Source organism: Thalassophryne amazonica, chromosome 13, assembly GCF_902500255.1.
Source record: "Thalassophryne amazonica chromosome 13, fThaAma1.1, whole genome shotgun sequence".
Classification (NCBI taxonomy): Eukaryota; Metazoa; Chordata; class Actinopteri; order Batrachoidiformes; family Batrachoididae; genus Thalassophryne; species Thalassophryne amazonica.
The window spans coordinates 6,783,156-6,802,471 of record NC_047115.1 but is presented as its reverse complement, the minus strand read 5'-3'; the positions used below and the strand labels follow the sequence as shown (position 1 = coordinate 6,802,471).

General features: G+C 41.8%; 1 protein-coding gene across 1 annotated transcript in view; it reads left to right on the top strand.

Annotated features, from left to right (window-relative positions):
- Window positions 1-19,316, top strand: part of LOC117522924 (pro-neuregulin-3, membrane-bound isoform) — a 1,011,312-nt gene that overhangs the window by 850,867 nt on the left and 141,129 nt on the right. The window contains exon 3 of the mRNA XM_034184344.1: window positions 2,295-2,368. Within this exon, the coding sequence (XP_034040235.1) occupies window positions 2,295-2,368 (74 nt within the window). The remainder of the gene's footprint in view (window positions 1-2,294; window positions 2,369-19,316) is intronic.

Below are 19,316 nucleotides of genomic sequence, written 5' to 3'. Positions count from 1 at the left end.
CTGACGTGGGTCAGAGAACCAAACCAGCATCTGACAATGGCCCAGCGCTAAATAACCAGAAAGCGGTTCCAAGAAACAAATTTATTCCCCCTCATGTGCAATAATCCGTGTACAACATAAATAGTCAGCTGTCTTGGCAAGGTGAAGGATGGCGCGCTCTCCAGCGCCCAAATGGATCAAAGCCCGGCACTTCTGGACTCAGATTCACCTCCGAACACCCCCCAGGTGAATACGACAAACTGACTCTGTGAAGGATGGAAAAGGTGAGGTAAGTCAACAGAGCTACAACAAATATCCTTCAGAGGCACACACTATCAGCAACAGATTCAGGTCTGAATTTAAGCCTTATGTAAATGAGCAGCTTCTCACAACAGGTGGAGGATCATCAATCCGTACGCCACGGCAGTGAAAAGCAAACTGCACAATTCTCATCAATGTTCAAATATACTGCGTAACAAAACGCCAAATTACTATTAACGATTATTCAGACGATAATCACCTCTGATGTGTGCTGACAGCATGTGTCCCTCACCCGTCCTCCTTCACAGCCAAACCCCCCAACACACAACATAATGGATGTTGACCTTGTTGGGCCAATTCTTTGGCGAACAATCACTGACACGTCAAAACTATTCCATTTGTTAATCCTGTGAGCACAACCAATAATTCATTAACCAAAACAGCTACCACCCTGGGGCAGCTATCATACACAAATATTAAATATATACTGTGTAAGTTATGGGTGGTAAATTTTGCCACCCTAGATTGTAGTGACACACCCACTTTCAGGGGTCTAGCCTAATGCTTCCTGGTTCAGAATACTGCTGCTAGAGTTTTGACTAAAACTAAGGGATTTGACCACGTCTGTTCTGGTTTCCCTAAAGTTGTTCCCTATGACTGTAAGAGCAGAAAGGTTTTACTGCTCAGGGAGTGGTTATGCACCCACCTATTCTCCTGAACTTGTTGAGCCTTATAGGGATGCACCGATCCACATTTTTTCACTTCCGATCCAATCCCGATACCTGAATTTGGATATCTGCTGATATCGATAATTTTCCGATACCAGAGCTCTGTTTGCTTTAATTTTATTGTCATTAGTGATGATTTTATATGAGGATATTTTGTATCCCCAGTTATACAGCTTCATGATGAAGTGGTATAGAGGAGGATTTTGTTAAAAAGAACACCTGAAAGCTCAACTACAATTTGCCAGAAGGTACATCAAAGATGCAAGCCCAGATTTGATGTTTTGGTGAAAGAATTAAGTACTTTTATTTATTGTTGGGTCAGTGGCTAAGTTTCATCTCTTGAACACCAGATGGCACACCCTCCCTGAGTACATGTACCATTTTAAAGACAAAGTCCATTTCTGCATTTCCAAAATGTAACAAGAAACCACCAAAAAATAAATAAAAGTACATAATTTACTCATGTCTGGAGTCAGTCTGGGTTGGCTCCTTTAGTCTTTCTGTCCCCCGACTAAAAGATTATGTTTGCTGTATTGTAGGTCACAACGGAGCTTCCGCCTCCCAGTACAATGGCTTTGCAAACATTGCACTTTGCTGTCTTGCTTTGTGGACACAGCAGACATGTGATAAAAAGTTGGCCATCTCAATGCTCGCCTGCAGTCTGGCTGTGGACTTTGTGGAGGGATTGCCTGAATGGAGGCGTGTCTCATTACTCCGCGTCACATTGGGGCATGCCTCCAAACAGGAGGTCCCTTATGCAGTTTGCAGCCAGCAGCGAATCCCTTCTGGATACCTTTTAGCAGGAAAAAACAAACTGACGTGGCTCCTGCTTTGGAAAACTCCGCAGGTTATATCTAAAATTACCGATCCTTGAATGACACTGGTTTACCGATACCGATATTGGATCGGATCGGCCCCATCCCTACCTTATGTGCCTTCTGGTGCCCTGCGGTCGCAAGATGCAGACTTGCTTTGTGTCCACAGAGTCTAAGAAGTCAACAGGTTTAAGAGCTTTCACCTGGCATGCGCCCACTTTATCGAACAGTTTACTTGTTAACATGTGAAAGTCCACTGCAGGTGAAAATTTAAAGGCTAATCTTAAAGCTAATTTATTTTCTGCTGGTTGTCTTTAGTTTTTTATTTTTATTTTAATATAGCTGTTGTGTGTTTATTTTCACCATCCTACAGTATTCGGGCAAATCACAGGCCTGATGGGTCTCAAGGCCTGTGTAGGACTTTCTCCTTAATATAGTACAGCTCTGGTAGTCCTACCAGCTATGATGGTCTTCTACCTTCTTCTGATGAAATTCTCTCTTTTTCCACCAGATGTCGGGAAGGCTACCAGGGAATCCGCTGTGACCAGTTTCTGCCCAAAACTGACACCATCCTGTCTGATCCAAGTAAGGCCTGCCACATTATTTTTAACCTCATTGTTTGAACACCCGTTACCAGACCACTGCAAAAAATATAACATCGAGGAAGTGTGAGAAGGTCATCATTCTTAAAATGGTTTCACACACAGCTCTGAAACAGACCACTGCTACACTGGACAGTTTAAGTCACCTAAAGATTTTCTTTTGAAAATGGCTATCATCTGTTTTCCAATATGGCCACTATGGACACGAGCTCCATTTTTGTTTCTGCACAATAACTGAAGAACATCTTGTGTGATTGAAACCATTTCTTGGTGGTGAAATGGGGAAGGCTAGAGGACATATCCTTTTAAAAATAGGGTGAAAGGGTTAGGCAACCCTTTCACACATCTGCCAAGAGGACTCCAGTGACCAACATGAGGGCGATATTACCTTCACGAATCTTCAGGCAAACGATTACATTGTCTTCTGTTGGTTATCAACTGAAACAGTCTCAGTCTGGGGGGTTTGAAGTTTGGTTCCCAAACAGTTTAGAGGAAAGTGAAGTTGCAAAGGAAGGCCAGGACGTGTCTCAGCACCATCAGAGATAACAGCAGTACAACACTCCCTCCAACTTAATGAAGCCATCCTGAATCTGTGTCTGAATGTTGTGATAGAATCAGTCTTATACTTGAAAGGAACGGGCTGCAGGAAGCGTTCATTGTTTTCTGATTCAGAAGTCTCTTCCACCTGTGTCTGTAGTTGTCTTCTTCCCAAATCCTGCAGGTACCCTGAAAAATACAGTGTCGTCTTGACTGGTATGAAAGCTCTTAGACGACTTATATCAAGTTTGTCCTTGCGTTACGTTTGCCTTTTCTCCTCTCGTCCCTTCTTCGTCTCATATCCCACTTTCTTCCAATTCTTTATCTCCCGAAGACACGGTTCTCTCAATGTCATATAGCTGGGGGAAGAACACAAATGACCCTAATGTCTGTCCTTACCGCTCGCTATCACTGCCACATTAATTTCCCTGTTCCTCGGAGCTCATTCTAATAACTACGCAACCTTCTAACTTGGGCATCAGCGTGGTGGGATGACTTGCCAGGCTCTAATTGTAATAATTCCATTTTCCCAAACAGGATGGGAAGATTCCAGGATTTTTAGTTCATACTTGATTTTTAGTTTTTTAAGAACTCCTTCTGAGATGATGATAAACGGCATTTTGTTCTTGATTGCACTGGACAATGTGCCGTAAATGAGATGTGAATGGAAATGTGGCGAGTGCAGCAAACGCTGTTATCACTTAGTTTGTTAATATCCTTTACTTTCCACATCATTAATTAAGTCTCTGTAATGAGGTTTTTAATTTCAACAAAGTATTAGGGTAATTGTCCTTGTTGGAAAGACATTGGTGTTCACTGAAGTGATGCCAATTTACTTTGTTTGTACTACATAATGTACACCAAACTACTGACCTGAACTTATTGGTGGCAAAATGAACATTTTCATCACTTTGCACTTTTCATCACAACGCACTGTAAAGACACCAAACACTCACTATATGTGATGGTACTGAGTTCATTAGGCGTACAGTCGTCACAACACCTGAAGAGGTGGTCAGGGGTTTACAAGCACAATGTCAGACGGAAATAAATTCATTCACTCATCATAATTGGTACAAATGGTGGCTTTAGCTGCTGGTAAGCAACAGACAACAGATTTTGTGAACAAAAACAATAACTCATTTCATTAAGAATCAGACAACAGATTTTGTGAACAAAAACAATAACTCATTTCATTAAGAATAAGTAAGATGACATAAGATTTAATTTCTGAAGAAGGACTCATGGATTCTTTGTCATTTTAACCACTTAAAAAAACTAATTAAATTAAGTCCTGTATTTTCCGTAGTATAAGTCTTTTGCAAGTTTTGGAGGTGCTGCAACTTATACTTGAGGACAAATTATATACTGAAAAATCACATTTGTTTTAACACTGGTCTACAGCCAAAATGCTTCCTAAATAAATATCATCAAACTTTACTAAATTGGACCACTGAGAATGAAACTGATGTTTGAAATTGTTGATTGGCTCTTGTTGTGGAGATAAGTTACTGCTATCCTACAAAGTGTTAATGTATAGCTCATTTGCTGATTTTTAAAGTGTCGCAAAAAGAGAACAGGTTAAATATTTTTATACAAGCCATCTAGAAAATATTCACAGCGCTTCACTTTTTCCACATTTTGTTATGTTACAGCCTTATTCCAAAATGGATGAAATACATTTTCACCCAAGGTTCTACTCACAACACCCCATAATGACAACATGAAATTTTTTTTTTTTTTTTTTTTTTTTTACAGATTTATTAAAAATAAAAACACTAAGAAATCACGTGTACATAAGTATTCACAGCCTTTGCTCAGTACTTTGTTGATGCACCTTTGGCAGCAATTACAGCCTCAAGTCTTCTTGAATATGATGCCACAACCTTGGTGCACCTGTCTTTGGGCAGTTTTGTCCATTCCTCTTTGCAGCACCTCTCAAGCTCCATCAGGTTGGATGGAGAGTGTCGGTGCACAGACATTTTCAGATCTCTCCAGAGATGTTCAATCAGATTCAGGTCGGGACTCTGGCTGGACCACTCAAGGACATTCACAGAGTTGTCCTGAAGACACTCCTTTGATATCTTGGCTGTGTGCTTAGGGTCATTGTCCTGCTGAAAGATGAACCATCGCCCCAGTCTGAGGTCAAGAGCACTCTGGAGCAGGTTTTCATCAACTTGTGTGAAGCGCCTTGAGACAACTCTGTTGTGATTTGGCGCTATATAAATGAAAATAAATTGAAAAAAAAATCATCCAGGATGTCTCTGTACATTGCTGCATTCATCTTTCCCTCAATCCTGACTAGTGTCCCAGTTCCTGCTCCTGAAAAACAACCCCACAGCATGATGCTGCCACCACCATGCTTCACTGTAGGGATGGTGCTTGGTTTCCTCTAAACATGACACCTGACATTCACACCAAAGAGTTGAATCTTTGTCTCATCAGACCAGAGAATTTTGTTTCTCATGGTCTGAGAGTCCTTCAGGTGCCTTTTGGCACACTCCAGGTGGGCTGCCATGTGCCTTTTACTAAGGAGTGGCTTCTGTCTGGCCACTCTACCATACAGGCCTGATTGGTGGATTGCTGTAGAGATAGATGGTTGTCCTTCTTGAAGGTTCTCCTCTCTCCACACAGGAATGCTGGAGCTCTGACAGAGTGACCATCGGGTTCTTGGTTACCTCCCTGTCTAAGGCCCTTTTCCCCCGGTCGCTCAGTTTAGACGGGCGGCCAACTCTAGGAAGAGTCCTGGTGGATCTGAACTTCTTCCATTTACGGAGGATGCAGGCCAGTGTGCTCACTGGGACCTTCAAACAGCAGAAATGTGTTTGTACCCTTCCCCAGATTTGACTCAAGATGATCCTCTCTCGGAGGTCTCCAGACAATTCGTTTGACTTCATACTTGGTTTGTGCTCTGTCAACTGTGGGACCTTATATGTAGACAGGTGTGTGTGTCTTTCCAAATCATGTCCAATCAACTGAATTTACCCCAGGTGGACTCCAATTAAGCTGTAGAAACATCTCAAGGATAATCAATGGAAACAGGAGGCAACTGTGCTCAATTTTGAACTTCATGATAATAGCTGTGAATACTTATGTACATGTGAGTTCATAGTTTTTTATTTTTAATAAATTTGCAAAAATCTAAAAAAAAAAAACTTTTTCACATTGCATTATGGGTTATTGTGTGCAGAATTGTGAGGGACAAGAATTAATTTCATCCATTTTGGAATAAGGCTGTAACATAACCAAATATGGGAAAAGTGAAGCACTGTGTTTCTGTGTAGGCTCTCAGTTGTCCAGGTGGTTTCCATCATAGAGAAGCTTGAGTCTTCAACATAGGTGTGACTAAGCAACCTTTACACAAAAGGCTATACCAGCACTGCAGAGAGGGCGCCAGTGGACCTCAGTCTGCAGTTCATCTCCACCTTAAAGACACTAACCACATGTTTGAGGACAAGGAAGTTAAAATCTTAGCCAGAGAGAAGAAATGGTTTGAGAGAGGGGTGAAGGGGGCATTCTATGTGAAACAGTTGAAACCCAGCCTTAACCGGGGAGGGGGTCTGAGACACGCTTTGTCCCCTGTTTACAATGGGGTACTCAGGTCAAAGCAGTTTCAGTCTTTTGTTCATGGTAATGAGTCATTCACGTCTTCAGGAGAGGCGTCAGTCCCATCGATAGGAGGGACAGCTGCCCTGTCATTAGGAGGGTGCTAACAAGAGCACAATAGGTGCTAATTAAAGCAATTGTTTAAAGCCAACAGCAGTCTGCCTCTCGGTAGGAGGGGTCTGGTTAGGTTTAAAACTCCAGCTTTTGTTGCTTCTGTTTGTTCTTCTCTACAAGAGTCAGACAGAAGTCAAACTACCAGAGCAAAAATTTTAGCTGAGGAAGCTTCTGCCATGTGAAGTGAAACGTCCTCGCGTCTAGCAACCCACTCCAGTCGAAGATTCAAGCTTCTCTACGATGAAGCGCTGTGAATACTTTCTGGATGCACCGTATAAACAATGAAAATATGAAAAGACCTCTGTATGATTTATCATGAAAACTCCACTATCAGCACCATATAATTATGAAGACATAAAATGTAAAAAAATAAATAAATATCTTAGAAACAGCAGCAAAATCTGCCATTTTTATTGTCATATTTGAATTCGGCCAAAATCCATAATAAATAGTACATTTTATTTCTGAAGCTGACAAGTTCTAAAGATTTGTACGCCAGTATTAATGTTAGTATTTAAAATAAGTGATTATATATCTGACTTTTGCAGGAATCAAAGCACTGAACAAAATAAACTTTAATAATTAAAGAATAAATGTCAATAATAAAAGTGGCGTGCTGTGATGATCCAGATCAGGGACTGATGGAAGGAGTATATCCAGACTCCAAGTCCTGTGGTTTGAAATTCTCTTTCTCGTTTTTCTTTCCCCATCCCTTTACCACACTGTATTCTGATTGGCTGTTTGTTCCCACATGAACGATGTGGTCATATACGAAGACGAGTCCTTTCTAGCCGAGACACCAAAACTTTGACCTTAAATTGGTTTTCTCAACTTAGTCACTTACTGATGATTAGCTTGACGAATGGACTGGTCTCCTGGAGAATTTCCATATAAATTGTCTGGCAATCATTTCAGAGAAACCAGGGACTCTGAGTGAAGAAAGTTTGATTTGATTTGATTTTTTTTAACTTTTGGCATCCCAGCTGATGGCGCACACATTCTGAACACTTTTCAGCGGGAAAGGCTCATATCAGCTTTTATTCACACGCCGTTCCCTCTGATCTCATTCATCTATTCTTCACTGCTTTCTGCCAAATCTCTATCCCCAATTCATTTTCTGATAGTAAGAATCGATCGGCCTACTTTCCGCTCATTCTTCTCACGACTGCCTTCATTTCTAACAAATCCAAGTACTTCTTTAGTACAAAACACATTGTGTTCTGGCCTATGGATTACTTTTCTTCCCAGTAACAAAGATTCTCTCTTTGTTTCTTTCTCGCCTACTTCCACTTCAAAAAGTTGGTAAGTGCAAAGTTGAAAAAGAAAAGGGGAGGATGGTCTCATCCCTTTTCTTTTTTCGTTCATAGTCGTGTTCCCTCAACTCCTTCACTCGTAGCTCATCAAATACTAATTTTCCTGGTTACCTTCGTGTCTGGTGTGAGAACCCACCTTGGTGTTGACATCCGTGTCCCTCTTCCAAATTTCCCTCCAGACGCACCCCCTCTCACCCTCATTTGTCTCTTGCTAACCTTCTCCGTGCTGTCGCCTCCTCCACGCTCATCTTGTCTGAGCTTCAAGCCTCATCCTTGTTCCCCAGCCTTCGGTTCTCTGTCCAACTCATCTCCTAACACGAAGTGGCCGGACCTCAGATGGTCCGTGCTTTTGATGGTGCCAGCTTTAAAAAGGTTCACCAGCAGGGCAGGCGAAGCTGCCAAGGACCCTTGGCTCACTGTGGTCTCCATGGAAGCGAGTGAAGATCGTGAGTGAGGAAGAGGGCTGCTGATGACCTTTTTAGCTCTACGACTGAGGACAAAAAGAGTCGAAACTGCAGCAACTTTATATCTGTAAAGGCCAGAAAGAAAGAGACAAACAAAGTCCAACACTGACCATTTAGACTGTTTGTAAGCTGCTGTAAAAACCATTTTGGATTACTGACAACAACATCAAGAAATCTTAAACTGGGTTGGTGCCAAAATATAGTATGTAGTTGAAGATTCAGTCATCCAAGTAACAAGATCTACAAACAATCTTGGTTTTGGTGTTAATTTTGAAGCAAACTGGTTTCTTCTGGTAAACAAAGGGTTTGTAAAGAAAGAAACCACAAGGATGAGTAGGGACATTTTTTAAAAGCCAAAACAAGATGTTTATCATGTTTTGTTTTCAATTTTGGGTATTTGTTTGTTTTTTTTCTCTTTCTTCTTTTTGTAGTAGTTTGGGAGGTCCTGTAACTCATACACCAAAAAAAAACATGCATTCATCATTATTGGAATTATCATTATTATTATTAACAATTTACGTAGGATTTTCCCAGGAATCAAAGCACATAACAAAGTAAACACCAATAATAAAAGTACACTGCAACAATGCACAAAAACCCAAATTAAAGAGCTGACTTGCTCATTTGTTTGCTTGTTTTTAATTGGCTCACATTTTTGTTGTCGTGTTTCCAACAGTGTGGGCCAGTAATCCATGTCCATCTGACTATTTCTTTTGTCCAAAGTGCCACAAATAACATCCAGTACCACTAACCAGTGAACACTGATTTGTCCGCCTTGCTTCTTTTTGGAATTGTTGGTTCATTTAGAACGATCCAATCAGAAACAATTCAGTGACGTCAAATCGATTCAGTAACGTTTTAGCTAAAAATTCAATCAGTGTGACTGTGAAGTAAATACCTGGATAGTTGTTCGAAGTGGGTAATGTGTGGACTGAACTGCGCGGCAATACTTTTACCAGTATGGGTTTCATTTAAAACTCTGGTTTACAGAACAAAGTGTTATGCTTAGGGGTTCGTGTGGAGCTGAACCGTTTCAGGCTATGGACCCACACGCAGGGAGCTGGGCTGCTGTGTTGGGATGCCTGCAGTATAGAGAGTGGCCCGCCTCCTGACTGAAATAAGGGAGCTGCAGTTTTCCTGGGCCAGTCTTGAAGGAATAATGTCAACTAAGGATTCTATGACCAGGGCCAGGTGGAACTTTCCCCTCAGCAACCAGGAACTAAGGAAGAAGACACACAGGGTGAGTGAAAGGCCCTCGTAACGCTGTCCTCAAAAACAGTCACAGTTCAACACAGGCTTAACACAGGTTGCTTCAGGGGTCAGGACATAAAGTTGTCTTCTTAAGAAATAAGGTTCACTGTTCAGAAATTGTTCATAGTTTATAAGTTGTACCCAAAGGTCAGAGGTAAAGTGCTGCATGTTGTAATGCAGTTCCAATTAAGCAGGACATGATACAGCTGGGTTCTCATTGGTTTAATAACAGAGTTCATGCACAGTTCTTTATCATAGCACAGACACAAACAGGAAAGAGTGAGAACGGGATCTCACTGAGATGAGGGGAACTTAACTGGCGTGTAGTTGAGACATGCTCTACGCCGAGAGCCAAGGAGTTCCCAAAGATCCAGGATCCAGGTCCGCTTAGGAGCTGTCCTGGAATCATCTGGAACACCAGTAAAAGACAGTTCGTTCTAATACCAGAAATAGAGGGAGAGGCCAATGTTACCTGAGCATAAGCTGCGGGAAGCTTCGGCATCTTGAGCGCACAGCTGGAAGACGCAGTCAGGGTCACCGGACAGCGATCAAGGGAAATCCTGACACAGACATTTTCTACTCTGGATCAATTTAAGCATGACATCCAGCCATCAGTCATTGTTGCTGCTTATTCAGCGTTGTGTGAAATCCCATGGTTGTCATGATTGGGTCTGTGGGGTTTATTGTGGGGTTTATTGTATGGTGCCTTGTCTTGGATATGCTGTTGGGTTTTTCACTGGGGTTTGGTGGTGGTACCTCTCTTGTCTTGTGTAGTGTGTTTGGTTTTGGGCGTGTCCCTCCTGCCCTCCCTCCTGCTTGCCACACCTCATTCTGGATCCTTCCTCACCCACCTGCCATGCATTTTCTCCTGATTACGTCCCCTTTATTAGTCACACCTTCTCCCTCTCTCACTTGCAGGGATTGTTGAGCCTTGTGCCACTTTCAAGCGTTTGTCCTCAGAGTTACCTATTCCTGTTTTTTCTTAACCATATATCAACATGTCTGTCTGTTTTTTCTGGATTTTGTTTCTGCCTCATGCTTTGCCTACTGTTGCTTATTTTGGGCTGCCTTTTTGTGTACCGACCCACACCTGAATTAAACCCTGTTAAGCTGAATCCTGAATCCTGCATTTGTGTCCAACCTTGTGGTTATGTCAGATCTGTCAATGGTAGGTGGTGCAGAGATTTGTCACGTTGCCGTGGTACTTGACAAACAGCAAGCGACTTATTTAGAACTTCTCCGTCTTTGCAGAAGCCAAAGTGTTTCCATATGGTGTGGTAATTTCTCGCTCGCCGGCTTCTCCTCTGCATCCGCCACACTATGTTTTGTTGTCTGCTGGCTCGTGGTGATGACATCACAGACAGGCAGACTGAATATGAGTAACGCTTAACGTCTTTATCATTAAAAGTGTAACAAAATACATCCATATAAAATCTGCTGTGCTTAAATCCAATGCATTATTTCCTGGTATCGTACAACTGAATTACCTTTTCAAACAATTTTAGATCACTATATGTCGTCCGGAAGGCTGACTTGCAGAGCACAGATTGATGTAGTTGGATCATAGGAATATAAATCGATACATCGATATAGCAGATGAATCGTTACACCCGCAGTCCTTATATTGCACACCACAGGCTGAAGCCTTACTGCATAAATTCACTGTTCATTTCTCCACGTTTCCATGTAGCTGTGGGCCAGTAACCTGCATCCATCTGATAATTTCTTTTGTCCAAACTGTGTTAATTAGCATACAATAGGTTGTCAAATAAGTGTTTATTTGTCTGTCTTACTTATTTTTGGAATTCAAAAGTCATTGTGTTAAGTAACTTGTCATCCAATTGTCATGCTGAGCACAGAAAAATTTCAGTTGGGATAGCAAGAAGACTTCACCTGCCTGTAATGGTGCTGTAGATTTGATCAACCAATTGTGTATACATCACTTGACCCCAGGACTGGGATGTTTTAGAGTCATCACAGTTAAACCTGGTCTTAAAAAATGACTCACATTTTTATTATGGTGTTTCCAACTTTGTGGGCAAGTCAAAGCTGACACAAATAACATCCAATATTGTTTTCCATCTTGCTTATTTTTGGAATTTAACAGTCCTTATGTTACACAGCATCAGTTAAGACCTTCCTGCATAAAGCCACTGTTCACTTCTCCACCTTTTCCATGTTACTGTGAGCCAGCGGGCCGTGTCACACTGGTGATTTTTTTTTTTTTTTTTGTCCAAACTGTGTTATATAGCATCCAATATGTTGTCCAACATGTGTTTATTTGTCCATCTTACTTATTTTTGGAATTTAAAAGTTATGTTAAGTAACTTGCCATGTCGACATTAAAAATTATGAGCCACTTATTTTCTCGGTAATTGTGCATTAATGGGACTGAACAGATCAGGCTATTGACAGCTGCTAAAAGTGCTTATGCATTTAGCATAGAACATTAAATAAAACAAGAGTTTCATTCAGCATGAATACAGCAGCAGAGACATCTTAGATGATCTGTTGGGACATTCCACCACAACAGGATAGATTATTCTGGGTGTTTGTAATAAAATACTCCAAACAAAACAGACACAGCCTCCAAGACAGCAAGCAGCCGAGCGGACTGTTGCTTAGAGTCACAGTGAGAGACAGAGTCACTCGGCTCAGCCACCATTACTCAAAGTGAGCACACCACCATTTTTACAAAATGGTTTGGTTTAAAATATCTTAAACTAAGAGGTTTGAAAAACAAGAGTGGTCTGAGAACACAATATCCCACCCTGGCAAATGCTGCTTTGGTACAAGCGTGTGCAACATTCTGATAACATTTCAAGGAATTGTACAGTTTCCCAAAATTCCTCAAAAAATGATAGAAGTGCATTTCAGAATGTAGGCACAAACTCATGAAACTGGCAGTGCCTAGCGTTGTTAATCAAGGATCAAAAGTCTGGCAAAATGTGTCATATTTGAACAATATTACAATATGTGTATTATCAACCATTAACAAGGATTTGTTCCAAGTTACATGAGATTCCAGCTAAATATGTGAGAGGTTTGATTTCAGAATGCAGGCACCCAAAAATGAAACTGATGGAGTCTAGTTTTGTTAATTAAGGCCCATAACTCTGGTAAAATGAGCCCAACTGGAACAATATGAAAATATGTGTATTACTAACCTATTCCAAGGTACTTGTACTGTTTTACAAAATTCCTCCTAAAAGTGTGAGAGGAGTTGATTTCAGAATGTTTATACCCTTTTTGGGACTGATGTACAGACAGGCAGACAGACAGGTGGAAATCACTATGACATAATCTCCCTTCGGCCAGCAGAGCATAAAAATTCGCCCCTCATATATTTGTCGTGTAGGAGGAAAACTATCTATAGAGACCAAAACCATTTTTCTACCAGGCTGTAAATGTGTATTTCTGCTGTAAAGTTGGACATTTTAACATAGACTCCTATGGTAATGTGGTCTGTTTTGGAACCAACCTCAAGTGGCCAACTGCAACTTTTGCTTCTTCCGGTAGGGCTTCATCTGAGACCGTTGAAGGGTACTGCTTGCAAAAAAAACACAATATATTGTCACATCAAATTGCAGCACCTATAGAATCACAAATACATATCAAATCGGTACCCAACTATCATATCGGGAGATCAGTGTATCGCTGCAGCCCTGCGTGTTAATATAGTGTGTAAAACTCAAAGCGCTTTACACACTAATACCTCACATTCACCCCGATGTCAGGCTGCTGCCATACAAGGCGCTCACTACACACTGGGAGCAACTAGGGGATTAAGGACCTTGCCCAAGGGCCCTTAGTGATTTTCCGGTCAGGCTGGGATTTGAACCGAGGATCCTCTGGTCTCAAACCTAACACTTTAACCACTAGATCACCGACCCTGTTAACCTCGCTATTCCCACTGGACAGGGTTTTGCCGAACAACACAAACCTCAAGGCATCGCAACTTCAGTGTACGTTCTCTTTGAACACTGTCGGATTTCAAACTCCACATTAAAAAATGAACTTGTAGTTGTGACAGCAGGATTCCGTGATGCGTTTGTAGTTGCTAAAACCCTGCGGGAGGATTGAGCCGTTAACCTGACTGGGTTGACGGTTTGTGTTTGTGATCAAGGATTTGTTTTGTCTTCCTCCAAATGTGTCGGAGCGACGGCTTGTTGTTGAGTATGTCAGCTCGTTTATGGAAGCGAGGCAGCGGAACCTCTACTCAAAACATCATCAGTTGTTGGAAGGACGACGTTGCTGATTGACGATGGCGTGTTCGGGAGCTGACGCAGACTCTACGTTTAATGAATTCTTTTTGAGTCAAGCTGTCTCGCTCTCTGCCGCTCCACCGCCGTCTCTCTTTCTCTTTACCTTTCGCTGTCTTAATAATCTGTCCACTGTGATCATTTCATCCACTTTGAACAACATATTCAACTCACCTCAGAGCCAGAACACTGGGTTTTAAGTGTTATAAGTCACAGTCGTCACACCGCCACCTACAGCTCACATCATCACATCATGCCCTGTAGACAAACTCTGGGAAATTTTCAGATTTGAATCTGGAGACACATTTAATTCATGGTGTCCTGATGAGATCTGATTTCATGCTCAGCAGGACTGTGCGCACCATTGATAATCCAATATCCCCTGAGAAGAAAACAGTCTGTTTCTCTTTGTGCTGCGTGTTCCTGCGCATAACTACATACAACTACCTATATAACTATACAACTACCCTTTCAAAAATTCTTGAAAGGGTAGTTGTAAAACAGCTAACTGATCATCTGCAGAGGAATGGTCTATTTGAAGAGTTTCAGTCAGGTTTTAGAATTCATCATAGTACAGAAACAGCATTAGTGAAGGTTACAAATGATCTTCTTATGGCCTTGGACAGTGGACTCATCTCTGTGCTTGTTCTGTTAGACCTCAGTGCTGCTTTTGATACAGTTGACCATAAAATTTTATTACAGAGATTAGAGCATGCCATAGGTATTAAAGGCACTGCGCTGCGGTGGTTTGAATCATATTTGTCTAATAGATTACAATTTGTTCATGTAAATGGGGAATCTTCTTCACAGACTAAAGTTAATTATGGAGTTCCACAAGGTTCTGTGCTAGGACCAATTTTATTCACTTTATACATGCTTCCCTTAGGCAGTATTATTAGACGGTATTGCTTAAATTTTCATTGTTACGCAGATGATACCCAGCTTTATCTATCCATGAAGCCAGAGGACACACACCAATTAGCTAAACTGCAGGATTGTCTTACAGACATAAAGACATGGATGACCTCTAATTTCCTGCTTTTAAACTCAGATAAAACTGAAGTTATTGTACTTGGCCCCACAAATCTTAGAAACATGGTGTCTAACCAGATCCTTACTCTGTATGGCATTACCCTGACCTCTAGTAATACTGTGAGAAATCTTGGAGTCATTTTTGATCAGGATATGTCATTCAAAGCGCATATTAAACAAATATGTAGGACTGCTTTTTTGCATTTACGCAATATCTCTAAAATCAGAAAGGTCTTGTCTCAGAGTGATGCTGAAAAACTAATTCATGCATTTATTTCCTCTAGGCTGGACTATTGTAATTCATTATTATCAGGTTGTCCTAAAAGTTCCCTAAAAAGCCTTCAGTTAATTCAAAATGCTGCAGCTAGAGTACTGACGGGGACTAGAAGGAGAGAGCATATCTCACCCATATTGGCCTCTCTTCATTGGCTTCCTGTTAATTCTAGAATAGAATTTAAAATTCTTCTTCTTACTTATAAGGTTTTGAATAATCAGGTCCCATCTTATCTTAGGGACCTCGTAGTACCATATCACCCCAATAGAGCGCTTCGCTCTCAGACTGCAGGCTTACTTGTAGTTCCTAGGGTTTGTAAGAGTAGAATGGGAGGCAGAGCCTTCAGCTTTCAGGCTCCTCTCCTGTGGAACCAGCTCCCAATTCAGATCAGGGAGACAGACACCCTCTCTACTTTTAAGATTAGGCTTAAAACTTTCCTTTTTGCTAAAGCTTATAGTTAGGGCTGGATCAGGTGACCCTGAACCATCCCTTAGTTATGCTGCTATAGACGTAGACTGTGGGGGGGTTCCCATGATGCACTGTTTCTTTCTCTTTTTGCTCTGTATGCACCACTCTGCATTTAATCATTAGTGATCGATCTCTGCTCCCCTCCACAGCATGTCTTTTTCCTGGTTCTCTCCCTCAGCCCCAACCAGTCCCAGCAGAAGACTGCCCCTCCCTGAGCCTGGTTCTGCTGGAGGTTTCTTCCTGTTAAAAGGGAGTTTTTCCTTCCCACTGTAGCCAAGTGCTTGCTCACAGGGGGTCGTTTTGACCGTTGGGGTTTTACATAATTATTGTATGGCCTTGCCTTGCAATATAAAGCGCCTTGGGGCAACTGTTTGTTGTGATTTGGCGCTATATAAAAAAATTGATTGATTGATTGATTGATAAAATATAAAAAAAAAAAAAACATAAAAAAGAGCCGATTGTTTTAACCTTCCTGATTTCATCATCCACACTGGCTGAAGCTCTCAAGCAAGGGCAACGTAAATCACACTGGATGTCTGCGATAATGCTCCACTGAGCGCTTGATCGGTGTTGTTTATTCTCACCTGTGCACATTGGTGAATATTGCTGCCTCACGCTGATGTACACGTTAGTGATTCTGTGTATTTCTGTTGTGAGACCAGAGTGAGAACAAGACATTATGACTGATGTGCTGATGTGTTGTTGAATGCTGAAAACGGCCTGCAGGGGGCACCAGTGTAGCTCACTCTGGCCTTCAGGCAATTTGGAAATCAATGGGGGGGGGTTGACTTGGTTGCAACCCCCCTTTGAGCCACTGACCGAACTAGGTGTGATAAAATATGGGAAAAGCCTCTCTGAATTAGAACATTTTCTGTGTTTAAAATAAAAATTGTATATTCACAACATTAAGTTGTGCTTGTCAAGAGGAACTGCTGTCCTTCCATCCATCTGTTTTTCCATCCATCCCTACAAGAAAACCTTTGACGTGGTAAAACTCAAGACCCATAAAACTCTGAAAATTTACATTTTTATAGATTAATACTGGGAGGTTAAAGCTTTGTGTGCCAAAAAATTGTGTATTTCTGACATTTCTAAATGCATTTTTTAACTGAATATATTGGTATAAAGTTGGAAATGTACCAAAATCCCTGAAATGCTCAGATCGCCCACTAGATGGTTACGAAAATTGCTCAAACATGTGGCACTGTCTCAACTGGATATTTATTTGAGAAGTTAACTTTTGGCAAAAAATAGGATGGACTGACAGACAGAAATCTACTTACAGTTGTGTCTTTCGCTCTCATGGATAACTTAGTAGTTAAAAACAACAAAAGTCAGTATTTAGTTTCCCAAACTGCAGTAGAATGCAGGGGAAAAGGCTTACATTTGTTTTTTTAAATTCTATGACCTTTTATCCATCTGGATGCAAAAGGAGACCAGTGAGGGAAGTCACCAAGATACCTGTGAAAGAATCATAGGCATCTGTGACTATGATGGGAGAAAGTGAATATTGCAACTTTGATCTGTTGCATCAACCGACAGCTTCATGTTGAAGTGGAACAGAGAAGTATTTGCTTAAAAAGTAACAGTTTGCCAGAAGGCACATGGGAGAGTTGAGCCTGGATTTGATCTGAAAATCCTCTGCTGTTCCACTCCACTATGAAGTTATGCAACAGGTAAAGTTGCATTATGCACAGTTCCACCAATCACTGCCACAGATGTCTTTTTTGTTTTAGTGGCTTCCCTCACTAGATACGTTCTTGCATGTTCACTAGACAAAGGTCGCGATTCCTGAACAGTTTCACTTTCTGGTAGCTGCGCTCTCACTGAGCGCCCTTGATGTTGCTTCGGGTTTTTTGTGTTTTTGCTTTCTGAAAGGATCAAGAAGCAAAGAATCCCAGGAGACATCCTGCTGCTTGTAAAAGCCAAGAAGCTGACCACAGGCTCAGAGCAGACTGGTTCCGGCAGCAGTCATCCTGCTCATGTTGACTTCATCTGGATGAAGAACTGCTTGCATCCTGGATGACTCGTGACGCCGCAGCCAGAGGGCGTCTGAGCGCATCAGGCTCTGATAATCTAAAAGTATGCCTTCTTCACTCGCTGCTCTGTGGCTCAAATCTGCTGAGTCCTGGAGCTGGACTTTCTATTCTGCACATTACTAATATTGGTTGAAGGAAGCATTGGCTGTGGAGTCTTTTCCTTCAGTTGGAGGTGAAGAGAAATGAATCCATAAACATTCAGGCCAACTTTTTTGAAAAGATAAATCTCTTTGAAAGCAGATGATAGGAGCCACCTTCAACTTTAATCATGTTCACCGTCTCACTCTGACGAGAACCGTCGGTGGTTTTTCTGTTTGTGAGTCACATGAGAAGATGTGTAGGATTACAATAAATCACATAATCCAGGAGTTGGTTTAGTAAATCGACCATTCATTACACACGTTTCCAGGAGAAACTGTTGTAAATCAAACCATCTTGTTGGATGAAGCAAAGATCATGTGAGCCGAGAGGGGCTCAGGAGATAACAAAATATGATGACGTAACTGAGCTGAACCGGTTCTCTGTGATAACTCTGAAGCTGTTGACACAACTGACTTTAATGTTTTGCACAAAGTAACACGTCATGACACCAGCTGGATCAGTGTTGTGTTTCCTGTCATCTGTATCCAAATAAGCCCCACCTTCCATATGTTTGAAGCCTCCTGAGAGCATGAACCAACAATGTGACTGAAAACAGGGACAATGTGACTGACCGAAGTGACACTGTGACTGAAAGTAGCGACACTGTGGCTGACAGTAGCGACACTGTGGCTGACAGTAGCGACACTGTGGCTGAAAGTAGTGACACTGTGACTGACTGAAGTGACACTGTGACTGACTTAAGTGACACTGTGACTGAAAGTAGCGACACTGACTGACCGTAGTGACACTGTGACTGAAAGTACTGACACTAATTGACCGAAGTGACACTGTGACTGAAAGTAGTGACACTGACTGACCATAATGACACTGTGACTGACCGTTGTGACACTGTGACTGACTGAAGTGACACTGTGACTGACCGAAGTGACACTGTGACTGACCGTGGTGACACTGTGACTGACTGAAGTGACACTGTGACTGACCGAAGTGACACTGTGACTGACTTAAGAGACACTGTGACTGAAAGTAGCGACACTGTGACTGACAGTAGCGACACTGTGACTGAAAGTAGCGACACTGTGACTGACAGTAGCGACACTGTGACTGACCGAAGTGAAACTGTGACTGAAAGTAGCGACACTGACTGACCATAATGACACTGTGACTGATTGAAGTGACACTGACTGACCGTAGTGACACTGTGACTGACTGAAATGACACTGTGACTGACTTAAGTGACACTGTGACTGAAAGTAGCGACACTGACTGACCGTAGTGACACTGTGACTGACCGTAGTGACACTGTGACTGACAGTAGCGACACTGTGACTGACTGAAGTGACACTGTGACTGACTTAAGAGACACTGTGACTGAAAGTAGCAACACTGTGACTGACAGTAGCGACACTGTGACTGAAAGTAGCGACACTGACTGACCATAATGACAATGTGACTGACCGTAGTGACAC